Source organism: Pipistrellus kuhlii, unplaced genomic scaffold, assembly GCF_014108245.1.
Source record: "Pipistrellus kuhlii isolate mPipKuh1 unplaced genomic scaffold, mPipKuh1.p scaffold_m20_p_56, whole genome shotgun sequence".
Lineage (NCBI taxonomy): Eukaryota > Metazoa > Chordata > Mammalia > Chiroptera > Vespertilionidae > Pipistrellus > Pipistrellus kuhlii.
Genome location: NW_023425558.1, coordinates 803,573 through 819,660, shown reverse-complemented (window position 1 = coordinate 819,660; position 16,088 = coordinate 803,573). Strand labels below are relative to the sequence as shown.

Genomic DNA, 16,088 nt, shown 5'->3' with positions numbered 1-16,088 from the left:
CCGCTGCCCGGGGAGGAGCCCTCGTACCAAGCGATCATTCTTTAGAAACACATCCTCTGAGGTTACTGGCAGACTCTGGAGACGGGGAAAATAAAAGCACGTCTCTGCCTTAAAGGAATTGGCGAGCGAGGGTTAATGAGATGTAGCCTTGGGGATGTTTGAAATGTTTAATAAAGTAAAAAATTAGGTCAAAAGCGTGGTCCTTGAGGCAGCAAAAGTTGAGCCTTTAAAAAAAAATAAAAGGAATTTTTTCAAAACTGACGGATGTATATAAATAAAGATTTTGCATGGCAGAAGACATAAAACAAATCCATGTAACAAACTCAGGGAAATGTTTGCCTACATATTCATTCTACAAGTTTTATTATATACCACGTGGGCAGCACCAAGAATAGAGCAGTGAACAAAAAGTAACAAAAATGCCCACCTTGGTGCTTATATTAGAGTGAGAAGACATTAACAATAAAACATATAATTTGTTGAATAGTGCTAGAGATTTGTAAAGCCACTGAAGGAGCAGGTAAGCCAAAAAGAGGAACCATTCCGGTCAGAAAGTACCAGTCACAAAGCCTGTTAAAGGAACTGCAGGAAACTGGTATGGCTGGGAGTGAGAAGTTGAGTGAATAATAGGACATAAGGATAGGAGGAGGGGCAGGAGGTGTAACACCTTGTAGACCATTGAAATCACTGGCTTTCACTCTTGGTAAGGCTGGAGGTCTATGGCGAACATAGGACAGAGGGGGTTCATTTGATAAGACTTTTCTTTCATTGACTTTTTTTTCTTTTTTTTTTTTTTTTGTGCACCATTCCCAGAGGTACTGCAATACTAGATCCATGCATGGAGTGGACAGAGCAAGCTCCTATGCCATCTTCCTATTCCAAAAATACATTTAACATGTCCTCAGAGGATGTGTCATGTAATTAAACTGATAAGAATCTGTCATATAATTAAACTGATAAGTATCTACTACACTTGATCTTAGCCAAAAGGCCGAGAAGCGATATAGGAATGGACAAAAACAGAGAGAAAACAGTTTTCTCAGGGAAAAAAAATTACCACTACTGCTAAAATACAGTTTGGCTCAGTGGATAGAGCATCAGCCTGAGGACTGAAGGGTCCCAGGTTCGATTCTGCTCAAGGGCATGAACCTCAGTTGCAGCCTCCTCCCAGGCCTGGGCCCTGAGTAGGGTGCCTGCAGAAGTCAACAAATTGATGTGTTTTTATCACATCGATGTTTCTGTCTGTGTTTCCCTCTCTTCCACTCTCTCCAAAAAATAAAAAATACAGGAGAGAGATGATGGTGACATGGATCAAGGTGGCCCAATAGAATTCAAGGGAAGTGGTCAGATTGGACTGTAGAGCTGTGATTGGATGTAAATTGTGAAAGAGGAATCAAAGATGACACTGAGCCACTGGAAGCATTAACTAAGATGAGTAATTTTACAGAAGGAATAGATTTTCTGTGGAAGACCAGAAATTCCGTTTGGGACATGATAAGTTTAAGATCCAAGTGGAGATACGAATGGCAATTAGATATGTATCTACAATTCAGGGCAACTGTACAAAAACACCACAAATTTATATGGAAAAAAGATGAAATAAATGAGCCAAGGATATGAACTGGAAAAAGAAGTGCAAATGAGGCATACAATACTTGAATTAAAAAAATAATAAGTACAAATGGCCGATAAAAAAGGAACTCCATAGGTAGTCAGGGGAGTGCAATTTCCTGAAAAAAAATGCGACATTTTTCAGCCCTCAGATTTGCAAAAATATTAGATTTAAATCTATTGCTGGTAAGGTGTGAGGAAAATACATTCACACATTGCTAATGATAGTGTGAACTCTACATCATTCTTGGGAACTATTCTGGTAATATCGAAACTTTAAACTGTAGTAAGTCCGATTCCTGGTCAGGGCATAGGCCCAGGTTGTGGGCTCCATCCCCAGTAGGGGGCGTGCAGGAGGCAGCTGATCAACTATTCTCTTTCATCATTGATGTTTCTATGTCTCCCTATCCCTTCCTCTCTGAAATCAATAAACATATATTTTTTAAATAAACAAAGCAATTGCTAATAGTCTTTTCAGTGCACTGATACCACTAATGTACACCATAAACATGATGACAGGATTCTTTTTTTTCTTTTTCTTTTTTATTGATTTTGTACAGAGAGGAAGGGAGAGAGATAGAGTTAGAAACATCGATGAGAGAGTTATCGATCAGCTGCCTCTTGCACACCCCCTACTGGGGATGTGCCCGCAACCAAGGTACATGCCCTTGACCGGAATCGAACCCAGGACCTTTCAGTCCCCAAGCCGACGCTCTATCCATTGAGCCAAACTGGTTTCTGCGCGACAGGATTCTTTCCTGCTGAAATTGATTGGGGTATTATTAGACAATCAGACCCCAGGAATTCAGAGCATTTTTCTGTTTGCCTGAAAGCGAGCTCTCTGTTATGATGCTTCTCTTACTTAGGTTTCTAGGTTTAATCTTCTCTCCATCCCTGACTAAGATGCTCTAAGTCAGTGTACGCCCACATGTATTTAACTTACAGGGTAAGTCTTAGGAGCTGGAGGATGGTCCAGATCTCTACTCCGACGCCAGGATAGGAGCAGCAGTCAGACACGCCGCTATGACAACTCAGAGAGGATACTGAGGCCTGGGCTTTTATTTATTTGTTTGTTTTACTTATTTTTATTTTTAAAATATTGTGTTTTTATTTTTAACCCTCATCTGAGGATGTGTTTTATTGATTTTTAGAGAGAGAGGAAGGGATGAAGAGAGAGATAAACACCAATATGAGATAGAAACATCAATTAGTTGCCTCCCCTCTCCCCCTGACCCGGGACAGAACCTGCACCTTTACTTACTTTTTTTTTTTTTGGTGCACTGGGAGACATTTCAACCAACTGAGCCACTTGGCCAGGGCAGCCCTCAGCTTAGTAAAAAGTGGAGACTAGTTCTCAATATTTAGTGTGCTTCAAAATCACCTGGCAGCCTATTAAGACAGATTTCTAGGCTTCACCCACACAGTTTCTATTTAACAAAAAACAACAACAACACTGTAAGTGTAATTTATTTATTTATTTTGTTAATCCTCACCTGAGGATATTTTTTTCCATTGATTTTTAGAGAATGAAAGGGAAGGAGGGAGGGAGAGTGAGAGAAACATAGATATGAGAGAGACACATCGATTGGTTGCCTCCCCAATGTGCCCCAATGCGGGGAGGAGCATGGGTACGGGGATCGAACCTGCAACCCAGGTACATGCCCTTGGCTGGAACTCAAACCCGAGACCGTTCCAATGCTCTAACCACTGAGAACACTGGACAGCGAGCACACAGTTTCCTTTTCTTTTTTAAATTCTTTTTTTTCTTTCTTTTTTTTTTCTTTCTTTTTATTTTACAGAGAGGAAGGGAGAGAGATAGAGAGCTAGAAACGTCAATGAGAGAGAAACATCGACCAGCTGCCTCCTGCACACCCCCTACTGGGGATGTGCCCGCAACCAATGTACATGCCCCTGACCAGAATCGAACCTGGGACCTTTCAGTCCGCAGACCGATGCTCTACCACTGAGCCAAACCAGTTTCGGCTATTTCTTTAAAAATATAGTTTCTGATTCAGTAAATCTGGAGTGAAAGCCCCAGAATTTGCATCCCAAACATTTCCAGGTGACACGCAGGCTGCTGATCCAGGGAGCACAAGGGTGCCCACCTGAGAGCACTCGGAGTGGAAACAGCCAGCCGGGAATCCTGAGAAGAGGCTCTGCCATCGCTCTGAAGAGGACGCCAGTCGGCCCCTCTGCCAGAATTCAGCTGCAGACAACAGAAGGTTCTTTTAGTGTCCACAACTCTGCACGCCCACAATGCGGAATCCTGGGCAGAACTCAGAATGGAACGCCGAGGTGAGCTCAGGGAGAAGAGGGCAGAAGAGACGGTAGGTCCGGAGACCGGAGGACGAGGAGGCGGGCCCCCTGAGAACACAGCTGAGGCAGAGGTGATACATGGCAGCTGAGAGAACAGGGGGCAAAAAAATGGGCTGGGTTCCCTAAATTGCAGGGCAAAACTGCTCAGTTTATACACAGTTTGTGGCAGTTCCTGGCTAAACGATTTTTATTTTAATGGCTATGTGTGCTCTTCTTCTAGCAAACTTGTTTATGACTAATGAACCTTGCTTTCCATACTTGACAACGAGAACTAATATAGTGGGTAAGAGCATAGGGCCATGTGACTGTGTGTCTTAGGGCAAGTCCCATAACCACCTCTGTGCTTCAGTCTCCTCATCTGTCACACGGGATAATAACAGAACCTCCTTTGTAGTATTGTCATGAGGATTAAAGTAATTACTGCACATAAAGTGCTTCACACAGAGACTGGCACTTAATAACACGATATAGGTTCAGTATTATTAGTAAACAGGATTACAATTTCCTTTTTAAGTAGGTTTAGTGTTTGGAAGGACAGATGGTTTATGGACATGGCAGAAGTTGAGAGCTAACACAAAAATGTCTGAATTTGGCAAAGATTTTCAAACTCTGCTCTCCAGAACCCCAGGATGGTCCACATCCGCTTTATAGATGGGCCTTCAAGATGTGTGGGCAGTGTGCTGTGATTAAAAACAGCGTTTGTAAACTATACAGCTGAGAGTTTAGAAGAAAGAAAAGCCAGTGGGGATGTTGATTCTTCAGGGCGGAAACACAGCAGAGGATGGTGAGCAGTTTAGCCATAAAAGGGTTAAGCCCAGTCAGACTTCCAGCAGGAAGTGAATGGCGGTCGGAGTCCAAGAGGCGTTCTTGCAATGAGGCGGACGTGGAGAGACAGCCGGGGCCCAGGATTAAAAGGATTTGGTTCCCCAAGAAACAAGGGGAGCTGGAAAGCAACCAGAGAGGTGAGGCAAGGAGGAGCAGGGTACGGGCTGGGCCAGAGGCACGGCAGCAGCCTCCAGGGCCTGGAATGGGAGTGGAGCCAGGCACACCCAGGGCAAGGCCAGCTAAATCCCAAAACCACCCGCCTGGTTCCATGCAGGCAGGGCAAGGGCAAAGTGTGACTCTGACAGCCCACATGCCATAGAAGCCATGTTGTCACGGATGAGCAAGCCTGACACAGCCCAGTGGGGGGTAGGAGTGGGCAGCAAAGCAGATGAGTGGGAGGACCAGAATCCCTGGCCCCAACACTAACCCTTGGCCACCTCTGTGAGAGGAGCTTGACTGGGGCTGCCTCCAGGGCCCCATTTGGTCTCAGAATCACGGCCACTGCTCCTTTAACTTTCCCTGTGCCAGGCCCTGTACCAAGCACTGATTAGATTAATTTAGAGTCTTCCTCTGGTGAGTAAAGAAATCATTCAAGACAGATGACTTTTTTAAAAGGGGGGATGCGTTGGGAGGATGCAGGAGTATCTCTTGACCCCCAAGTCCGGAGGTAGCTGTCCACACTGGGTTCCACCGGCCACGGGGAGCGGAGGGAGACAGGCACAAGCAGCAATGTGACTGCTGTGGTCCTTCAGTGCTCCTGAGGAGGCAGCGGCCTCAGGAGGCTGTGGATTTAAATCCAGCTTTGTTTGGCTCCAAAACCCAGCGCTGGCCCTTGGAGGGGCGGGCAGGCCCAGAGGGGCTGTGTTCCCCACGCCCATGGGACACGGGACACGGACAAAACAGAGCTCCATGGGAACCGGAAGACTTTACTTCGCCGAGGGAACGTCACAGCGACCCCTGCACACCCCGCGCCCTCACTCTCGGACTGGAGGAGGAGGAGGAGGGCACCGGCTGGGAGGACGGCGGACCTGAGGCTGAGGCTGAGGCCCCGCTCAGAGGTGGGCAGGGGGCTGGGGCGGTTCCTTCCGTCCCTTGCCAGCAATGGGCCGGCCGCGCTCCTCCCAGATGGTGAGGCCGTCGCAGGCGCAGATCTGCTTGGGGTTCTGGAAGAGGCCGGCGGAGCGAGCGATGATGCCACAGGCTAACCTGCAGGAGAAGGTGTGGTCAGAGCGGGCACTGTCCGGGCCGCTTGCGGGGTCCGAGTGCATGGCTGGCAGAGCTCAGCCTCCTGCCCGGCGGCATGACCCACCTCTCCCCCGAGTTCCCTGTGATCTTCGATAAGGGATGGCCGCCCCGGCCCAGGTCGTCTTCTCCCTCATCGATGACCAGGCTTCGGCCAATCACATCCCATACCTTTGAGGGGGACAACAAATGGTGTCAGACAGTGCACCCACCTGTGAGGAAAGGCCCCCCCTTTGCCTCCAGCTCACCTTCAGCTGCCCATCCTCCATCCTGAAGACGGCTTGGCCATCAGCGTCAGCGTGGACGTTCCCCAGGTCCCCCCGATGCTGCAATGAGTCCGGGGGGAAGCGCACATGGAGCCCAGCTGCGAGGCTCCGGCTTCCCGGGATCTGACTCCCCAAAGGACCAGAGTCCCCCTGGAGTACGGTCGGGGAGGATGAAGTGATGGCCCAGGACACAAGGAAGCCAACCGGAGGCTTCCTCCCCTGGGACCGAAATCCTGGGCAGGGTGAGGGCACCCTGAGAACGGCCGGGGACCCCTTCCTAGGAAGCCATGACCCCTGGACCTACGAGGCCGCTGCCAGCCTTGCCTCCTGGCCTCGGAAGCTAACCCCCTTCCTGCTTCTTTCCAAGCCCAGTCCTCCAGCCTCCCGATGACTCTGAGCCCTTGGCAGCCCGCAGCTCCTCTGGGCTTAAGCTGGCCATGCTTGGCTCCTTGGCCCTTAGGGGCAGCCAGCATCCTTTCTCTGACGTCCAGCCTCCGGGAGCAGCGGGAAGGAACCCAGGGCAAAGGCCTGTCCAGGCTCTCCCCAGGAAGGTAACGGAGATGTAACACATCTACGGGCATCTCCTAAACCAGACACCCGCTGCCAGGCATGGGGGTGCACAGGCAGGCACCACCCTCAAGGGTTCGCAGCTCAGTGGGAGCCCGATGTGGAACAGACGAGTGACTGTGACACACACACAGGGCTAGGGCAACAGTGTGTGTTCTGGTGACATGACCTGCTGATGAGCCGCAGGGACTCACATCTGTGCAAATAAACCGTCCCCAGCCTGACACCTGGGCAGAAGCAAGTGCCTATGCCTCTGTGGGAGGCAAAGCATGTCACCATAAGACGGGTTTGACAAGCAGCGGGGAGAGCCATTTCTCCTTATCTTGTTTCCCAGACAGACGACACCTGGCTCTTTGGCTACATCCGTCTTGGGGCTTTTACGGTAGAAAGAAGGCGGGGAAACACGGACACAGCATTGGGGAATGGCTGCTCAGTTTAGGTAAAACCTTCAACTTCTACGCGGTCACCTCCCCAGGAAGCTTTCCCACTACTCACACCCCCTAGGGCTGTGCCAGGGGCTGGCTCTGGGCTCCTGGGGGCCTCCAGATTGGATTCTCACCGGGCTGCGACCAGAGCAGCTCAGTGGTCGCCCCGCCATTGACAGAAAGGGCAATAAAAGCTCCTAACGGGAACAAAGTAAGGGAAAAGACCCCCACCAACAAGGAACCTCACTCAGAGGCCCCAAGGGCTGCTTGGCCGTCTCTGCAGACCGTGGGCTGTCTCAGTCTAAGCCTCACGGAGCTGGACACTCACCCGTTCAGCGTCCTGAGGGCCCCCGTGAGATGTTCCGTCAGGGTTAAAGTGGTCCCCACAGCTAAAAGAAAAGGTAGCAGGTAGGCAGTGAGACAGCGGCTCACAGGCCAGATGATCCATCCTCTTATTTTAACTGCATTTGTTTCTTTCTATCGTTCGTTCCTTCATTCATTCATCCATTTATGCATGCATGCATTCATTCAACAAACAGGCTCACTCTATGCCAGGCTTTGGGTTAAGGGTACAAAGAAGAATCGAACATTGGTCCTGCCCTCAATAAGCCCCTAAGGGAGACACAAATGAGTAAACAACTAATAGTATGACAAACACCATGACACATGATTCGTGTCCAGGAATCCCCTTCCGTCTTAGCGACAGTAAGGCAGCTATGAGCAGGACCACCAGGGTCAGATTTTGGTTTAAATCCCCACTCTGCTATTTACATGCTCTGGGGCCTTTGACAAAGCATTTAACCTCTTTGAGCCTCAGTTTCCTCATCTGTAGAATGGGCCTGTGTGCATATACCTCACAGAGTACTTCTGAGGACCAAGTGTGAAAGTGTGTGTAAAGGGCTGGATATAGCCCCCTGCACATAGTGAGTACACAACTGGGGGGATAAGGATGCTGCAAGGGAGGTTACGGACAACTTACCTGTGGCAGTGCCTTGTGAGGTCTCCGAACTGATGCACATGGAGTCCGTGTGGCCCAGGCTCTAGGCCATCAATGGTTCCCTCAATGAGGCAGCGCTCAGGGGTCAGCTGTAGGAAGCGCACCACCCCCTGCACAGGGCCAGGGCCCCCTAGAATGGCCACTGCTGCCCCCAGATTCTCTGCAAGGTATTAGACACCTGGTTGGTTTGCCACCTCACCCAGACCCACCTCTTCATCAGCTGGGGAAGGGCACGGAGAGAGCCCCACATAACTCTCACACCTTCTCCAAAGTCTCTCCGACCCACAGCCACAACACCCTGCGGTTAGATTTATACCAGCCCCTGGCCGCCTCCCTCCCGGAGAGGCAAGGCCAAGGTCACAGTAGTTACTCACGCAATAGGCCAGTGCCCATGCCCTTGAGTACCGCCTGCCGCCCCGTTCCTTCTAAGAGGGCCTGCACCTCCTGGCTGGGCAGGGTGGTCTGCACCAGGACCATCTGGTTCTCCAACTGCACCTCTACACTCTGGACGCCTGGGGGGAAAGAAGGGGCCGAGGGCAGCAGAGGGCGGACCGGGTGCTGGGCACAGGGAGGAGAGAAGCAGAGGGTGACTCCCGTGCCCATCTTCACCAACCTCCCATGGCTGGAGGTCGGCTCGGAGGTGGCCTCCTAGCCGTGTAAGGACCTTAACCTCTCTGAGGCTGTTTCTTTATAAAGAAAGTGAGGATAATGGCACCACTCCCGGGACTGTAGTGAGTCCTTATTACATGCCCGGCATTATCTATCACTTTTGAAACACACATAATTAAAAAACAAATACATTTTATCAATTTTTTACAGAGAGGAAGGGAGAGGGATAGAAACATCGATGAGAGAGAAACACCAATCAGCTGCCTCCTGCACACCTCCTACTGGGGATGTGCCCGCAACCAAGGTACATGCCCTTGTCTGAAATCGAACCTGGGACCCCTGAGTCCGCAGGCCAACACTCTATCCACTGAGTCAAACCGGTCAGAGCCATACATAATTTTTTAAAAATGTTTTTATAAAAGAGGGCTATCAGAAAAGCATTATTCGTAATAGCCAAAGGTGAAGACAATCCAAATGCCCATCCACCGATGGATAAAAAAGGTGGTGTTTCTACACAGTGGAATACTATTCAGCCATAAAAAGGAATGAAGCTCTATGTACTACAACATGGATGAACCTCAGAAATATTGTTATGAAAAAGCCAGTCATAAAAGGCCACGTATTAGATGATGCCATTCTGGAGGAAATGTCCAGAATAGGTAAATCTGTAAGGGCAGAGGGAGATTAGGGGGTAGGAGAGTAGGAAGGTGGTAACTAACGGGTTCAGTTTCTTCATGAGGTGATGAAATTTAATTGATGGCTACACACCTCTGTGAGTATACTAAACACTCCTGGACTGTATACTTTAAACGGTGATTCTGTGATATGTGAAGTACATCTCAATAAAGCTCATACATACGTAAGAAAGGGTTCTAGCACCATCATCATGAGAGCTAACATGTACGGAGCATGCACTGTGGAGTTTTTCATACTTTACCAAAAAGTAACTCCTTCCACACACAAGTAACCCTGTGAGTTGAGTACTATTATCCTCACGTTACAGATGAGGAAATGGAGGCACGGAGAAATTAAGAAACTTGCTCAAAGTCACATTGTGGTAAACCGTGGAACTGGAATGCATCCCAGGCAGCTTACCTCCAGAGCCCAAGCATTTCCCCTGGGCACTGCTCCCCTGACAAGCAGCTCCCAGCCTTCCGCTGGGCTGGGAGCCTCCCCGGCCCTCCTGTGGCAGCTGCCACTTCCCTGTAACTCAGGCTGCACTGATTTCAGTCCTGTGAGGGCGGGAGCTCTGTGTTCGCGAGGGTCAGGTTCAAGAGCCAGTATGTCTCCATGGCCCCCCAAGTCCCCGGAGTCCCCCGTGTGCACGCAGCCCGTGGGGTAATTCTGACACGTGCTGAGATTTGCAGAGCATCAGGCCAACCCAAAAAAGGAAGAAATATCTCTTTCATTCAGATATCCAGGGCTCCCAAGCCTTTTAAGAGACTTGAATCCTCTAATGCTGCTCTCACCTTAGGGCTTACAATCATTCTCTTGTTCTTTTTTTCTTTTCTTTTCTTTTCTTTTCTTTTCTTTTCTTTTCTTTCTTTTTTAAGGGCCATGCAAATCTTCCCTGTATTACTCCGCTTTCAGTATACGTGCTGCCAAAGCAAAGACAACCATTCTGCTCTGACCGTGAGTGTGTCTGCTGCTGCGCTAGAGGGGAAAACCCGGGAGAGCCTGGGCAGGCCAGAAGGTGGGTTATCTTTTATTTATTTTTTTAATCTATTTTATTGATTTTATTGATTTTTCACAGATAGGAAGAGAGAGGGATAGAGGGTTAGAAACATCGATGAGAGAGAATCATCGATCAGCTGCTTCTTGCACACCCACTATGAGGGATGTGCCCGCAACCAAGGTATATACCCTTGACCGGAATCGAACCAGGGACCTCTCAGTCCGCAGGCCAACGCTCTATCCACTGAGCCAAACCGGTTTTGGCCAGCAGGTGGGTTAAATGAGGCACTTCATGTCATGTTCAGCTGGCGCCCTGGGAACTGAATGCTACTGACCATTGGCCTTCCCTCTATCTTCGGTTTCTCTCCTCCGTATTCTTCCAACAAATGTGTACTTGGCATGGAGGAGGCCAGCATCAGGGAAAGTACTGATCCTCATCCTCAGGGAGCTCACGGGCTGTGCGGGAACTCAGGCTATGCCCGGGTTAATCGGCAGGCAGAGAGGGGAATGACAGCTGTGGGTCAGACAAGCTGCCCGCTCAAAGGAGGCAGAACTGAGAAATGCAACTGGGAGGAGGCAGCACGTGAGAGGCGGGGATATTTGGGCTGAGAGATGGAGAACAAGGCAATGCTGGTAGCATTGGAGATCTTGTTCCCCGGCACATATCATTAGTTTGGCTCAACTAAACTCATAAAAAATTTCTCTAAAAAAGAAACAGGGCTATTCTGTGAAAAGGAAACCCTACAGATAACCAAACTGTCCCTCCCTCCGCACAACATCTCATCCTGGGCAGCCTGCGATGCCTGGGGGTTCCAGATCCACCTAGAGGTGCCTCTTGACATGAAGAGGCTGTGGGGAGGATGGCGGGGCAGTTTTGTGGCCCTGGCCTGCAAGGTATGCCAAGGACTGTGCGCCCTGCTTTGCACACATCAGGAGGGTGACACTGTCCTCATCTGGCAGGTGAGACGACGAGGCCAGAAGGTTACACAACTGACCTGAGGTCACAAAGCTTGGAAGGCAGCCTAGCCTGTCCAGACCCAAAGCTGACGCTTGGTTCCTTCCCTGGCCTCCGGAAGTAGGGTCTAAGAGATCTGTCTGCCTCTCCCAGAGGCCTCTCTGCACGGTTCTCAGAAAATGTCCTGGCTCTTACCTGCCACCCCTTGCAGGGACGCGCGCACTGCGTCCACACAGCTCTGACAGGTCATCTGCACGGCGAACTCCAGCTGCAAAGACGGCAGGGACCGGCCGATGAGAGCGGAGAACCCCTCTGGCGTGACCCCGTTTCACTACCTCCCCTACCACCACCCCAGAGGCCGGGGCGAACGCCCGACCCCTCCTCGAGCGCCTTCTTCATTATCTATCACTCAGTCATTTCAGGACGCCGCCCTCCCACAGGAAAGCCGAGGACTCTCCCACTATCGCACTTTCCTCGCCGGGTCCCCAGGTCCCCACTCCCGGTGCCCGCTCCTCCCTTCCGCCACCTAAGGCGTCCGCCCTCACCGTGCAGGCGGTCTCCCGGTCCCCGGAGTCCGCCGCCATCTCGGACCCGGTCACTGACAGGATCCGAACTGCCAGAGTCCCCACCGCGGCAAACCCGGCGGCAGCACGAGGAGGCGGAGCCTCGGGAGCCAGACTTTGCCCCGCCTCCCGGAGCGCGCGCGCATGCGCACGCAAAGCCCCGCCCACCCCCAGCGATCCTTGCGCGGCGAGCACTGGCCGCGCAGGCGCACTCTGGCTCCTAGCTCCCTGGTTGCCTTAGTAACCGTTTGGCAGCCCCGACCTCGACAGCTTTCTGCGCCGGCGCCAAAATGAAGCCCTTCAAACCCGAAGCCGAGCTCCAGCAGTTCTATCACCGGCTGCTGCTGCCGCTGTCGCTCTTCCCCAGCAGCAGCACGGCGAGCCCGGAGGCGGCGAGCCCGCAGCGCCCCGCGCTGGAGCTCCCCGCGCTCCCGTTCCTGCCGGTGTCCCGGCTGACCGTGGCGTCGCTGTGCCGCCGGGTGACCAAGCGGCTGGCCCGGTGCGAGCTGGCGGAGCGGGTGCCCGCCGGCGGCCCGCAGCGTTTCCTGGAGGTCATCCTGAACGAGCTGAAGTGCAGCTGGCAGGAGCCTCCCGCCGAGCCCAGCCTGAGCCACATCGACAACCAGAGGCTGCGGAAGCGGGTGCTGATGTACGTGCTGCTCAGCTGCGAGCAGCTCTACCTGCGCTACCTGCGCCGGCTGAAGACCATGCCGACCGCCACGCACGTCTTCACGGAAGCCGCCACGGTCACCCGGCTGGCCGCCCACCTCGCCAGGGACTGCACCATCTTCCTCACCAGCCCCGAGGTCTACCGCAGCCTGCTCGCCGACTTCCGCTCCCTGCTGAAGCTGGAGCAGGCCCGGGGCGGCATCTGCAAGCTGCGCTCCTCCGGGCGCATGTCGACTTCCAGGGCTCACGGGCCCCGCGGCTCCAGCTTTGCCGAAATACCTGACTGCAACCTCAGCCTGAACTACCTCATCCAACTCAGCCGCTCGCGAGAGTTTCTCAGCGAGACCAGACCCGATCCTGTGAAGGAACTGAAGTCCATCCCTCTGCTGAAGAGGAGGAGGACTCTCCGCTGGCTGCCTGGCTTGCGGAAGAAGGTAGAAAGCTTCACTCCGTCACAGGTGGGGTCGCTGCCCAGGTACTCGGTGACTCTCACCAGCCTGTCTCCCGCCGTCTCCTACCCGCCTCTCCACGCCCGGCTCCAGAAGGGCCAGTCCATGCCCTCTCTGCGTGAGGGCTGGAAGCTGGCAGATGAATTGGGCCTCCCTCCGCTCCTCCCTCGTCCCTTGACCCCACTGGTCCTGTTCGCAGAGAGCAAACCCGAGCTGGTAGAGGACATGGTGGCCGAGGACCTGAAGCAGATAATGAAGAACATGAAACTGGAGCGGGCTCCCTACTCACCGATGGACTCAGACGTGTCCCCGCTCCTGGGGGCCCTGACCCACGACCCAGCCACGGCGCAGCGCATAGCAGAGATGCAGAGGATGCTGAGTGAGGAAGAAGAAACGTCTGCGCAGGGGGGGCCCCAGCTCCCCACACCCCCTCCACTTCACCCACAGCCGGTGACAATTACTTTGAAGCTAAGAAATCAGATGGTGGTCCTGGCAGCTGGCGTACAGGTCTCTGAGAGAAAGTTTTTGGATTCCTTCCACATTGAAGGGGCCGGAGCCCTATACAACCACCTAGCTGGTGAGCTGGACCCCAAACTCATCGAGGACATGGATATTGATCGCTTCGTTGGGAACAGCATCCGGGAGGTCTACAAAGAGCTGATGAGCCGTGTCTCTATCGACCACTTCTCGTTCAACCAGGGACCCTTGGTTGAGCCTGCAACCAATAAAGACTGGTCCATGTTCCTGTTCTCAGCTCTTCTGCATCTAGAGAAGCAGCATCGTGCCATCAACCCCAAGCTGGCCGGTCTTTCTCCCAAGAGATTATCAACTGTGCAATCCTCTATTTCATCATCCCAAGGAAACAGAGACCTGGAGGGACAGACATACAAGGCCTTGGGGACGAACTGGTCGAGAAACGCCTTGTCGTTGAATGACTATTTCAAATACCTCACCAACCAGGAGACAGACTTCCTCCACGTCATCTTCCAGATGTACGAAGAGGATGTTCCTAAAGAGATGGAGGCCCCTGTCACAGAGTCGCTAAAGATTCAGCCCCCACCTCCATTGCTAGAGGACGAAGAGCCAGATTTTGTGCCGGGAGAGTGGGATTGGAACACGGTGCTGGGGCACAGTCTAGAAACTGGGAGGACCAGCCTCCTGGGAGAACCTCGCAAACTCCTGCATCTGCAGAAGCGTCTGGAGCGGTTGTGGTCCACTCTGGAGGTTCCTGACAAGGACCGGCTGGACATGGCTATCAAGTACAGCTCCAACGCCCGTCTGATGCAGCTGCCTTTATTGGTGAGCGCCTGGGAGCAGACCCTGCAGCCCATTCAGCTGCGGGAGATAGTGATGGGGAAACTGGAGAGGTTTGAGCGACTCGCCTCTGACCCCAACCGCTTCTTCCAAAAGGCTGAGATGGATCTGACTCGCTTATTGGAGGAGAATCAAGTCCGAATCTGCCTGCACAAGAAGCTCAGTCAGATGGAGGCCCCGCTGGCTTCCCTCCTAGAGGAGGTGGAGGCCGTCTTTGGTGAGCCGGTGACGTTCAGGGGGCAGCGCTACCTGGACAAGATGAAGCTTGACAGGGTGGAGATGCTCTACTGGCTGCAGCAGCGGCGGCGGATGCACCAGCTGGCCGGGGCCCAGAAAGCCTCCCACCGGTCCGCCATATTCTGCAGGCTCAGCAGGCAGCCTGTAACAGCCCGCAGGAGTACTCCTAGGCCAAGTACCCTCTAACCCCTCCCTCAGCCCCCCACCCCAGCAGCTCATCCAGACCTCTTGACTGCTTGGAAAGAAGAAATATCTGGGAGTGCAGGGTTCAAGAACATAGCGTTTCTAACTACCAAGGGACTGAGATCAACACTTTATTTTGACAGTGAAATTCTTCTAAAAGAATCCCCAAGGCCAGTATTCCCATTTATGTCAAGCTAAGCACAGTACAGCCAACATCTCATGTGTCAAAAGAACTGAGACCGTCGCTTGGAGTTCGTTGTAATGGAACACCATCAACTTTGGAATAGCTGGGCATTTCTATGATGCTACATTAAATGGGCTGGCAGAGCCCCAAATCAGCAGGCTCTGTGGCATGATGGTTAAGAGCTAGAGTTAGCAGATGTGGGTTTAAATTCTGGCTGTGTACAAACTACTTAACTGCTCTGCACCTGGACCACCGTATGTCAGATGAAGGGTTGAGTCCAGGTTGTCACTTCTTCCAGTTTTAGCATAAAATTTTTTATTAAAATTTCAATCAATTAATACAAGCATATGGTACAAAGTATACAAGGGTATGTACTGAAAAGTAAGGCTCCTTCCCATTTTTACCTCTTAATAACTGAGTTCCCCTCCCTGAGGGTTACAGCTGTTAACCAGTTTCTTGTGTATCTTTTTTTTTTAAAATATGTTTTATTGATTTTGTACAGAGAGGAAGGGAGAGAGATAGAGAGCTAGAAACATCAATGAGAGAGAGTCATCGATCAGCTGCCTCTTGCACACCCCTACTGGGGGTATGCCTGCAACCAAGGTACATGCCCTTGACCAGAATCGAACCCGGGTCCCTTCAGTCCCCAAGCCGACGCTCTATCCATTGAGCCAAACCGGTCTCGGCTTGTGTATCTTTTTCATTCCCTTTTTCAGCAAATAATTATTGAGCACCTAGTAGGTATTTTATGCTTGGTTTTAACACTGAACAAAACAAAGATCCTTACCCTTTGCGGTTTACATTCTACTGGAGGAAAATAGACAATAAGCCATAAACATAGCACCTAAACATGCTGAATAGTAAAATGTTAGCAGTTGATAAGAACCGTGAAAAAAAGAAAAAGAGTAGGGTAGGAGGAAATAAAGGGTGAGGGGTGTCGTTCTAATTAGGGTAGTCAGTACAGGTCTCCCTGGGAAGGGGAGATTTGAGCCAAGGATTGAA

The 16,088-nt window shown here is 51.7% G+C and overlaps 2 protein-coding genes and 1 pseudogene across 2 annotated transcripts; 1 reads left to right on the top strand and 2 right to left on the bottom strand.

Annotated features, from left to right (window-relative positions):
- Positions 1–793: 793 nt before the first annotated feature.
- On the bottom strand, positions 794–1,003 carry LOC118706991 (annotated as a pseudogene).
- A 3,138-nt stretch (positions 1,004–4,141) lies between these two features.
- CCS (copper chaperone for superoxide dismutase) lies at positions 4,142–12,187 on the bottom strand. The gene is made up of 8 exons (XM_036416764.2): positions 12,033–12,187; positions 11,683–11,755; positions 8,624–8,761; positions 8,232–8,409; positions 7,581–7,641; positions 6,243–6,320; positions 6,062–6,165; positions 4,142–5,958 (listed from the first exon to the last, which is right to left on the bottom strand). Exons 1-8 carry the CDS (start codon positions 12,069–12,071, stop codon positions 5,805–5,807), a joined length of 825 nt encoding a protein of 274 aa, XP_036272657.1. The 5' UTR covers positions 12,072–12,187; the 3' UTR covers positions 4,142–5,804.
- A 29-nt stretch (positions 12,188–12,216) lies between these two features.
- On the top strand, positions 12,217–15,603 carry CCDC87 (coiled-coil domain containing 87). The gene has a single exon (XM_036416739.2). The coding sequence runs from the start codon at positions 12,341–12,343 to the stop codon at positions 14,903–14,905; it is 2,565 nt and encodes an 854-aa protein (XP_036272632.1). The 5' UTR covers positions 12,217–12,340; the 3' UTR covers positions 14,906–15,603.
- Positions 15,604–16,088: the final 485 nt, after the last annotated feature.